General features: G+C 31.4%; 1 protein-coding gene across 1 annotated transcript in view; it reads right to left on the bottom strand.

Annotated features, from left to right (window-relative positions):
* Positions 1-11,922, bottom strand: part of LOC134688172 (triple functional domain protein-like) — a 51,863-nt gene extending 39,941 nt beyond the window's left edge. Inside the window, exon 1 of the mRNA XM_063548644.1 lies at positions 11,670-11,922. Coding sequence (XP_063404714.1) covers positions 11,670-11,729 — 60 coding nt within the window. The 5' untranslated portion in view covers positions 11,730-11,922. The remainder of the gene's footprint in view (positions 1-11,669) is intronic.
* Between the last annotated feature and the right edge of the window lie 308 nt (positions 11,923-12,230).

The following is a 12,230-nucleotide window of genomic DNA, read 5'->3' as shown; positions in this document are numbered from 1 at the left end:
AGTGCAATGCCAAAATACATTTTACTCGTGGCTTCTCCAGGTAAAATTATTTTTTATCTTCACCAAACATAACACAATTTGTAAGTCTCATTTGAATATCGTATTGACTTTTTCAAATACGTAATAAAATAAAAATATGTCCGATCTTTCAATCTTTTTAGGTCAAAAGTCATTACGATTTTTTTTAATTTGAATGGTGAACGAGAAAGATATCGTTGTGTGGGGAATGTATAATCATTAAAAAATACCCTGCCTGGGTTAAAGATTTTGACCTATGCTTTTATCACTGATTTCCAAAAAGCTGAGCATACGTGGATAGGTATGACCAAAAGTTTACAAGAACTACTCCAGGTTTACTAGTATACCGATTATTAGGTTTTTATCATATACTTTTTTTTAAAAAAGCTTCAAACAATTATGCACAAAAAATGTACAAAAACATAATAATAGGTACTTGTCTACTCAACATGGGTAAATATTTTGCACACAAGGCAACAGAAAAAAAATTTATACTGTTGTTTCTGTTGTCAATCTTAAACCTCAATCGATTAAACCAGAACAATTTATGTCCAAAACATTTTGTTGTTCTCTTTTTTCCAAGGATAATTCAAATTAAAACGTCCCTTATCAAACATCTCAAATGGCAAATTCTAAACCTATTTAAGACATGCAGACATCTTATACGTTCAGGTATTTCACACCCAATTTGTTTATGGTAATATTCTTTACAAAGCACAAAAATGTCAGTATTCACCTCAAAAGCTTACAAAACATTTAAACACACTTATTAAGAAGGTATATAGTTACATTGTACAATACTGTTGTCAGGTCATTTAAGATTGCATATTTTGAATTTAATATTAATTCACTAATATGATATTTGCATCGGAACTAAACACATTTTTTTAACAGTTGTTGGCATGACACAGGTTCTGCTCTTCTCATATATTTTATGATAGTATGAGACTTAATCCATGACGACAGAGATTGTGTCTGATATTGATACGATGAATACATAATATTTCAATCAGTTTAATTGAGGTCTGAAGCTGGCATGTCAGTTAACTGCTAGTAGTCTGTTATTAACTATGTTTTATAGTCATTTTTATTTATATTCTTTTGTTACATCTTTTGACATCGGACTCGGACTTCTCTTAAAATGAATTTTAATGTGCGTATTGTTATGCGTTTACTTTTCTACATTGGCTAGAAGTTTAGGAGGAGGGTTAAGATCTCATAAACATGTTGAACCCCGCCGCTATTTTGCGCCTGTCCCAAATCAGGAGCCTCTGGCCTTTGTTAGTCTAGTTTGATTTTTAATTTCATTTTCCTGTATATTCTTCGGAGTTTAGTATGACGTCGATTATCACTGTACTAGTACACATATGTTTTAGGGGACTGCTGAAGGACACCTAAGGGTGCCGGAATTTTCGCTTCATTGAAGACCCATTTGTGGCCTTCGGCTGTTGTCTGCTCTGTGGTCGGGTTGTTGTCGCTTTGACACATTCACCATTTCTTTTCTCAATTTTATTAACTAACAGCAATTAAATGTCATGATCCTGAAACATTTCCTTGTGTGTTAATTGGTAGATTATGCGTATTCATATTTTACCGTCAACACATTCAAAGTGAATAAACGTTCTACTCGTTAATACCAAGGTATTTTCTTACCAAATATTATGTAAAAAGCATAAATTTCCTTCAGCAGTGCATTTATATTACTGAGCATGCATGGCTAAATTGTTGTAAGATATTAATACTTATAACTAAATAAAATGAACAGTTTGGTTTATAATTTAAATGCTGTCTACATAATGTTTGCCCTACAGAAACAATTTAAAAACTAGAGCAATGATATGCATTGTTAGTAAGATTGGACAACTGTCAAAACCAAATATATATTGTTTATAGATTTTTAAATGTGTGTTTTATAATTTAATTGATGAACTTGATGATCTTATTCAGATGGATCATATTTATTTGTGTCAACGTTACATTGAATATACAGTACACATGTTTATTTTATCTGTTATATTAGCGTTGATCTGTTAAACAACCTTTAACAGAAACGTTACCAACTTCAGTTTAAAACGGTTAAAACGCATTTTGACACGGGTTCTATACAGTAAACATTCAGAAAATGAACTAAGAATATGAATTGTATATGCAATTTCTTTTAAAATAAAACTGCTAGTATTAGCATTGTCATAGTTGGACATAAGTATCATAATTATGTTGTACTCACGCCAGACCAGAACCATTACACCATATATAAAAAAGAAGATGTGATATGATTGCCAATGAGACAACTATCCACAAAAGACCAAAATGACACAAACATCAACATCTATAGGTCACCGTACGGCCTTCAACAATGAGCAAAGCCTATACTGCATAGTCAGCTATAAAAGGCCCCTACTCTGTTTAACCTCTCAAAAATATGAAGCGTTCCAATTGCAGTTGAAATACATTTTCATACACTACAAAGCGGAAAAGTCTAAATTGTTTTATAGCTGGTATCAATTATACTTGCTTTTGCTCGACCCATATATGTTATAGCAGGTAACATAGTGCCTGTGAAATCAAGTCGCTGATTCCGATTGCCTAAATTTTCACGAATAAGCATAAACCGTCGATTAGAAATTTATGACATCTATCAGACCGCAATAAGACTATAGACGACAATTTATGACTTCCCAACAATTTCTTCACTTCAGCTTAACCATATATAAAATGCATATTCGACGATCCTGACCATGTCACTATCTTTTTTACATTTTTTACTCGACCAGTTAGACTAATTCAAGTATACCTTATCTCATCTCAGACTTGACGATACCAGATCAACCTGATCGTATAGGGGTCTAATGGATAATCGGTTGGGTATGAACGATTTTATTGTATAAACGTCTGATATGTATGTAACATCCACAACCGAGAGGATAGTGATTCTAACCCTTGTGCATCTGAACGTTTAAAAAATTGGGGGCGGCGCTGTTACTGTTACAGTTCTAAAGTTATGCTTCTTTACAAGTGGACAAACTGAAAACATTATTCCGTACTCTCAAATAAGTTGACCATAACAAGATGCAATGAGACCTAAACACTTAATATCACCAAGCTAAGATCAAGGTTGAATCTGAGTGTCGTCACCTTTATAACGACATATACATTTTGTACTAGCAGGGATATAAATGTATCCCATAGACGGCAGAGTTGGGGTAATTGTAATTGTAATCGTTAATCAGCTGTATTTGATTACAATTTTTCAAGTAATCATTGTGCTCATTAATCAGCCAAAAATCTGATTACATGTAATGTAAATTAATCAATTACTTTTCAAAATACCCTGTAATCCTGATTACTTTATGATTACATTCTGATTACAATGAAAAAAATCTTAAACTGTGTTTATGTTCAATTAAGGAAACTTTTTGTTATTCTTATTCAATTTATATTGAACATGTGAAAGATAGTTTGGTTTACTTTTTTTTTTATAAAGCATGTTGATAAATTTGTATACTTGAGTAAAACATAAACTGTTACAGTATTGAAAAGTCAGCAATAGCCTAAAAAGAGACATATAATACAATTATATGTTTCTGGTCTTAGTAAAAGACAGGGTTCGACACTAACGGTAGTCCGGTGCCCCCCTAAAATCTAATTTGTATCAGAGACATATAATACAATTATATATTGTATCATATGTCTATGTCTCTGTTTGTATATAGTCTGGCTATTTCAATGATAAAAATTTGCATAAAAGTCCTCCCAATAATATTTACTTTCAAAATCAGTGATTGCATTTGGAAAAACGTATTTTTATATATCAATATTATGAAAGCACCTTTGAGATCCAGATTTCTGATCAGAATCATCACAGCGTTTGTAACACATGGGATTTTCAATGTAAAATGAAAATGTATGATAACCAAAATGTGAAGAAACTGCAGAATAGACAGCAAAGGTCAGCAATAATTACGCAGATGAGTTAAAAAAATACTTCCCAAATTTGGATAACAAAATTATTACCCCCCAAAAAAGAAACAGGAAGAGGTAGTTTGAAAAAAAGGCAACAATATTTTTTGGTGGCTTTCTTATTAGAAAAAAAACATATGCATGTCATTCAAAATGGTATTATTAAAGGCATTTTGTTTCAGCAACATATCCACTGAAGTGCTTTCAACAGTGATGATGAAGTTAACAAATAAAGACATTGTATCACTACAACAAAATCTTATAAACTGTTTGAAGAACAATGAAAACTTAAAACATTGACTTATTTTTATCCTTTTTTTTCTAAATGAGTCTAGAATAAAAGGTCAAATAACTCTACCTAACAAGGCCTTAGAAATTGTCTCAGATTGCAGATTTTGCATTTTATTTTTCTACATTTTCTGATAGGAAAAGTTCAGGAGTAATAAAATTTATTCAATCAATGTCAACTTTAATTTATCTGAAAAAAAAAAAAAAAATTCAAAACTCAAATGAACATTTGTGTGTTTTTGAGGTGCTCAGATGGCAATAAATTGCATCTTATTTCAAAAAAAAATCTTGGGGGCATGTTCCAAACCCCCTAGCTAGTTCGGCCCTCACCAGTGATAGAGGTGGACTACCAGGACTACTCAAAAAAAATTCTTGGTAGTCCTGTGGACTACATCACCACTAATGTTAGTGTCAAACCCTGAATGATATTGTACATATATTCACAATTTAAAGATGTATTAATAAATTTGATAATAACTGTTATATTCAAGTAATACTTTTCTTTTAACCCTTAATTATAATCTTTTTTTAATGTTGTGATTTTTGTCAACTTTGCATTGACAGGTAGGAAATCAATTAAGGTTTGTTTTTATTGCAATTACCAACTGAGTATAGCTGTATGACAATTTGTATGGTAAAAGATAAAAAAAAAAAAAAAAAAAAATATATTTTATTAAAGTGTCACGTATTGATTAACATCTGAACAATATACAGTATAACATATACAATATTTAAAATAATCAACACCCAGCCAAACAAATTGACTTATGAGACACTGTAAAAATCAGACTTGTGATCATAATTATACTAATCAGCACAAGATTTATTAAAAGATGGACAAATAACTTGTTTAAATAAGCAAATTTTTGTATGTATTTAGACTGGACATGTTAAATGCAATGATGTTAAGCACTTGTATATTGTTTACTATTTGATTAAACTGGTAACTTTATTTCATCCATATTTTAACTCCCATAAACTGCACCTTGAAACAAATATAAATTACAGTATAGAATATGTCAGAAGGCAAACAGCAAACGCTTTTTAAAAAGCTATATTTTATTGAAATAAAAAAGTTCAGAAATTAATGATGATAAAGTTCAATGGGTCGACATAACCAGTAACACAATGTTCATGTATGCATGAAGTGAACTTTTGAGGTTTATTCAATAGATGAAGTTTGAAGTTATCATTTTATAATATGGCAAACACAATACTTTCTAAAAAACGCTAAAGTTATATATTAAAGGTTTATACATTCACATAATGCAAAATGTTGTTTTGTTATTCATTGTAATCAGATGTAATCAAGATTATTTTGCCAATGTAATCATTAATTTAATCAGACACTTTCTGAAATGATGTAATCATTAATTTAATTTAATCGTACATATGACAAAGTAATTGTAATTTAATCAATTACATTGAAAGTAATCGGACCCATCTCTGATAGACGGACAAATTGTCCATATATTTGGGCTATTATTCTGTAGACGATAGAAGCCATTCATTTACAAAATCTGCATGGCGATAGAGCAGCTGCATTTGTCAACAAGTTTGTTAGAGCTTACAGAGAACTATCTCTAGCAATGACAGAAATAATAAGAAGGCGTGGACAAAAAGCGACGCAGAGAAATCTAGATGAGAAAGTGCTTACACATTGTTTATGTTTATCTTTGCAGACTTTCTCATATACAGCAAATGGTTTTAAGCACTTTTAGTATGCTGGATTTGCGGTTTCAATGCCTGATAGTCTGATTGAATCAATCTAAAAATATTATTGATCCATTATATTTTCTAGTACTCACCAATTGAAATCCTTTTATCGCAAACAAGTCAATCGCCAAAGATGATTATCACTATCTGCTACAGACTGATAATTGGCGTTAAAATAGACAGATGGACGATGCTGATCATAGACATTATAAGAATGCTATGAAATCCCTTGGGGTGACTCTGAAAGCTCATATTATGCTCAATTCAACAGCAGGTTCTCAATCAGTGTAGTTCAACAGTTACTTGTAGTTGCATAGACATTAAACTATGCGGTGTGATTGCCAACGAGACAACTCACCATCCATGTCACAATTTGTAAATGTAAACCATAATAGGTCAAAGTAAGGTCATGAACACGGCACATTATTCACACTGAACAGCAAGATTTGAACGGTTTCATTGATTGCTAGTGTAAATAGTTATCAAATGTACCAGGATTATAATTACAATAATTTATCGAATATTTTTTGTGAAATATTTTATGTTATGAATACTAATATTATGAATAAATAATACCTTGCCAAATAGTGCTTCCCTTGACTATTAGGTATGCTAACATGAGGGATACTAAGTTAAAGCTGTAAACTTAGTAAATTGTTACAGCAAATATCCAATAAAGATATTGTTACGTTGGGAAAAAAAGGATTATAGTTTATTACGCCAGACGCGCGTTTCGTTTACATCAGATCAAAACAGTTTTAAAGCCTACAAGTACAAAGTTGAAGAGCACAAATTCCATCAAGTTGTGCCAAATATAGCCAACGTAATTTATTGCTGGGATAAGACAATCCTTACTTTTTTCGAAAAATTCAAAGTATGTTGTTTCGGGAAATTGATTAATTAATGTGTATCACAGATGAAACATGATACGATTGACCTTAAACATGTTAAAATGATTGGATCCGTGACTCGACTTATTCCGATCTCATCTTGAATGCTTGACTTCCAAAGCCCTACTCAACATATTTTGACACCTCCTTCGACAAAATGTTCGGGGTGGAAGATTTTGCTCTTTTTTGGTCGGGTAGAAAGTCAGAGAGATGAAGAGCAAGATCTACCACCCCGATCATTCTTGTGGAACGAGCCAAACCAGTCTCCCGATTCGTAATTGACCTTTGTCGTGCCGTGTGAACCTAATTTTTACCACACTCGGATGTACTGATTTGTACTTAAACCTTATCGTTGTCAATTTTAACAGTCTGAACTAGTATTTTACATGTCTGAAATCTTCTTAACCGATAGTCTGGTAGATCTGTTACCAAATTGTTGACCGGATTAAAGAAAAACAGACTGGACAAAGTAGTATATCATCTTGGTGCTTCAAATTATATAAGTTATGGACCCACATTGAAAAATAATAGAGCGGCTTTTGTCAAGATGTCAGCTATGAAATATCAAAATTAACATATATCACTCAATTAAATGTAATGAAAATTAAAGTTTATTTTTTTGAAAAATCTTATACCCGCGAGCCTCCTTAAGGTTATATACAGCAAGGAATCAGTGCTGGGGTTTTAGAAACTAAAAGTTATGAATGAACTCATCATTGATACCCGGATGGAAAATTTGTATTTGCAACTAACGTGCGTTCGTCTACAAAAGACTCATCAGTGACGCATGAATAATACCAAAAAAAGCTTAATAAATACAAAATCGAAGAGCAATGACTAATTGTTGTTTGCTTTTCCAACGTCGGATCAGTATAACTGGGCAAACATATTATACCAGAACAAAGTGTTTTGGTTTTTGTTATTCCTCATATAGTAATGCCAGCAATGGTAACCTTTGTGATTCGTGACAATGGTTAAACAAGTGATAGTTCAATCAAATGTAATATTTCATGATATCAAATTATTTTTAGGGAGGCTCATGTTCATCAGGAATTGAATCATGAATCATAAATAGGTAATTGCTATTCGGCTTTAATAAACGTTTTGATGTGGGATCGTTCAGAAAATTCGTTCATGGTTTATGGAGTTTCAATGATAGTGTGTATTCTTTTGGCATTTTTTTTTATCACAGTTTAGTTTTCAGTACAACGGCGCGATATAATGTTACTGTTCAAGTGTCGCAAAAACTTAATTTGAAAATGAAAAATGTAGATTAACCCGATACGTAAAATTGCACACCTATAAAATGGGAAGGTGGGCATGCAGAATGACTACCAATATGACTTGGTAATTGGCATTAATGATGTTTTGTCTAGAAAAAAATCGTAAATATTTACATGTTTCAAATGATCATTGAAATATTATTACTTGATCAGTTAAAATGCAACATATTTTTTGTATATTCATGAACCATTATCTTATAAAGAGATTTTCTTGTCAAATTAGTGTGCTTATTCATCAAAAGAAAACAGTTAAGGCTGGTGAGGCGTTTTATTAAAATCCACAGATTTTTTTACAATTTGTCAAGTTGAAGTTTATTTCATGCTTTTTTTGTAAACATTAAAAAACAATGCGTTATTAGACTATCTTTATGCTTTAGGTAGTGGGAAAATGTCAGATTTTGAATAGAGTATGCATAGAAAATTTAATTTTGATTGATATTAAAAAATTACACCATAGAGTTAGATATTAGATATTTTTTTATTATAATACAAGTTTGCATAATTCTTCGTAGACCGTATCAATGTCTTCTTGCTGTTCTCTGCATAGTTCAATTTGACGAATAACCATATGTATAGCATCTTTCGTGATGTCCGAGCACATAAAGTTTGACGGTATTTCTTTAAATCTGAATCTTTTCCTTGTCGACAAAACGTTATGTTTCTCATTTTCAGATTTAATTATAAAGTTTTCAACATAATCAAATATTAAAAACGCATGGTCTGGAATTCTACTTCTTGTTCCAATAAGATGCTGGATTCTTTCGGATTCGATAATTTCATTGCTGGTGATGATTTCGAAATTTTTACAATTTTCAACTATATCATGCAGAACACATACGTAGTCAACAACTGCTTTTCCTTTTAATGATATTGATGTGAATTTGTTCGACTGTTCTCCGGATCGGCCATTTAGAACACAAAATTTACTATCATTTAGAAATTCAGAAAAAGACTGTCCGTGTTGATTATGAGTCTTGTCAATAGTTTCTCTCGTAGTGACATTATCGAATTCGGAAGAGACATCTTTAAGGTTTCCTAATCTCGAGTTAAAGTCTCCTAATAGAAATATAGCATCAACATCATAGTTCAATTAAATTTGAGAAAGAACATGTGAATAGAACGTTTGGGCGTCGCGCCCCCAAGGTGAATTTTCCGGCGGAAGATAACATGAAAATGCAACACAAGTGAAATCTGTTTCTTTGTTTCTAAATAGTAACCCTAAGATACCATCGACACTTTTATCTATAATACGTACATCAAAACTTTTCAAAATAGAATGCTTTACAAGAAATCCTACACCCCCGGAAGCTTTCGGGGCATTTCTGTGAATAAAAGTTCTATTAGATCCATACCATTTATATCCATCTGCTGCTAAATCTAGTTCATTTGTTCCCGACAAATGAGTTTCGCAAACACTAACAATATCTGCATTTATATTACAGATTAAGGCTCTTCTCAAATTATTGTTATTTACAGTCCAACCACCAACATTGATTTGACAAAATTTTAATGAATGTTCAACAGACCGGTTTAAATCCTATTTGTTACCATCAGTTTGTTCATTCTCACTAGCTGCTTCCGTTGTTTTCTTTATTATCCTTCCGTTAGCAGTCAATCGGTACGATGAACCATGCGGTAATTCCTTCAACAGAGTTCTTGTATTAATTTCAAACATACGTTCAACATGAGATTTGCTGCTGCGTAAATAGATGTTTTTGAAATTTGTCGAGTTGCGGAGTTTATGTTTTTCCCTTAAAATACGTCTTTTTGTATCAACATTCGTAGCAATAATTTTAACAAATCCAGGTCGGTCTTGTCTTCGACTTTTCAATCTAAATGCTGCCATAATATAATTTTCGGAAATTTCAGTGTTAATTTCGGCAACAATTTGCTTGGCCTTAATCAAGATATCTTCACCTTCTTCAAACGGAACACCAGACGCAATAACCGTAACTTCATCATTGTTCAGCGGATTAACTTGATTGTTTTGGTATGACTGATTTGTTTGGATCACGTTCGTTGCACCACTAATTGCTGCCTTCGGCAACAACTCCTTCTACTACCGTTAATCTATTCATAACACTTTCGACACTGTTTGACAACTGTTCAATCTTAGTTTTTTGTTGTCCCCATTGTAAATCAATATCAGATTTCAAAACTTTGACTTTATCATCTATACTAGACATAAGTTCTGTTTTCATTTTATCAAGTTTACTTTCAAACATCTTTTGCATAGACGATTGGCCTTTCTTTATATCATTCATAGATTCTATAATAGTTTTGAACTGAGTTTTTATATCATCATCGTCGGAAGACATTTTGTATAGTTTACCTTCTGGTTTTGGAGTTTCGCCGTCTGATAATCTTGGTCTTTTTTCACCTTTGTTCTCCAGATTATGCGACATTTAGTAGATAAATACCATAGGAATCATTCTCACAATAAATAAATATCCAAATTATATCCAAAGTAGTAAATATTTCAATATTTTCAAGCACAGATTTTCTATTTAGTATAAGATAGAGTTTATTTATAGAAAAATATAGCGAACTCCTATATTAAATTAAAAAAAAATGATTTAGACCCGCGAGCCCCCTTTTAAAAACCCAAATTCATTGTTTCTTGCTAATAATTAAATGCAGTTAAAATTATACGTATGGATAGCTATTTCGTGTTTTATTTTCTATATATAGATTTTCAACTGTTTATTTTATCAGTATATAGCAAATAAGTGAGTTAGCGATCAGTGTAAAATATATCTTTATTGTCATCATGTTTTGAATCTATATTGAATACCCCGTATGGAGGTGCTCTTATTGCAGGAAGCTAATACAGATTAGAAATACATAGTCACAAAATTTTGAATTATTTAGTGAAAGAACATCATCTTTATAACGGAAAGTAGAGTTGGATATTGCTAACTTCTTATCTTTCTTCCTAAGAAGTTCCTGTATGAAGTTGGCCTTAACAGTTAAGAAGAGGTAGGTTTAAAATATGTTGTGTTTTTTTAATACATCATTTCAAAATTCTATCTGATATATTTTTTTATTTTCACCCAAATGTGTTTTTCTATCTATAATGCAAAATTGGTAAATTTATTAGAAAATTGTATATGAGGAAATGTTTAGTGATGTTCCATCTCAATCACGATCAATTTACTTCATTATTTTAATACCCCCAATCAAATTTAAGAGTAACTATAAAAAGAAGATGTAGTATGATTGTCAACGCGACAACTTTCCAAAAGAGACCAACTGACACAGAAATTTAAATTTACACAGCTCTAGGTCAACATACGGCCTTTAAGAAAGAAAAGCCTTTACCGCATAGTCAGCTATAAAAGGCCCCGAAATGACAAATGTCAAACAATTCAAACGAGAAAATTAACCATTTGATACGATGTCAGTGTAACTGAAGATGATTTATTGATTGTTTCCGTACGAAAGACTTAAAGCAAGGAATAAACTTAAAATCTAATTTTAAAGAAATTCAATATGTCTTTTTACGAAATCTTACCTTTTTGAGATCTTTAAGAACGACTTCGATATCTGTTGAATCATTTTCCTGTGTTGCCATTATATTCCGATTATTGACAGTTATTGTTTACATTAGTAACTAAAAAAATATATCTACTGAGCTCTTGTGTCACTTTTTGTAGGTGTATGTGTGTATTTATAATTCATGATTTTAATGAACTGGTTATTTAAATCTTTTGTTACAAGATTGATCGTTTATATAAATATACAGTGTTAATTTCCATTGTTTAACCCAAGCGTACATTTTAGATAAATAAATTGAATGAAAACTACGGTTCCTAATTTGTGCATTGGGATTAAAAATTCGATATGTATCATTAGTTTCTTTTGTTTACAACTCTGTCTTGTATTGTTCTGGTCGTACTTTTTCAAATATTCAATTTCATGACTGTATCATGTGTTTCCATAAGTTTACCATAGGACTATCATATATGATTGGGTTTAAAATCAATGGTAAACCCTAGTTTTTAGTGTTTTAATGTCTAATCTTACCGTTTTAATTTATTGATATAACTGCACGACTCGATTCTCAATTATATGT

This window comes from Mytilus trossulus, chromosome 10 (assembly GCF_036588685.1).
Source record: "Mytilus trossulus isolate FHL-02 chromosome 10, PNRI_Mtr1.1.1.hap1, whole genome shotgun sequence".
Taxonomy (NCBI): domain Eukaryota; kingdom Metazoa; phylum Mollusca; class Bivalvia; order Mytilida; family Mytilidae; genus Mytilus; species Mytilus trossulus.
This window is presented reverse-complemented; position numbering and strand designations above follow the sequence as displayed.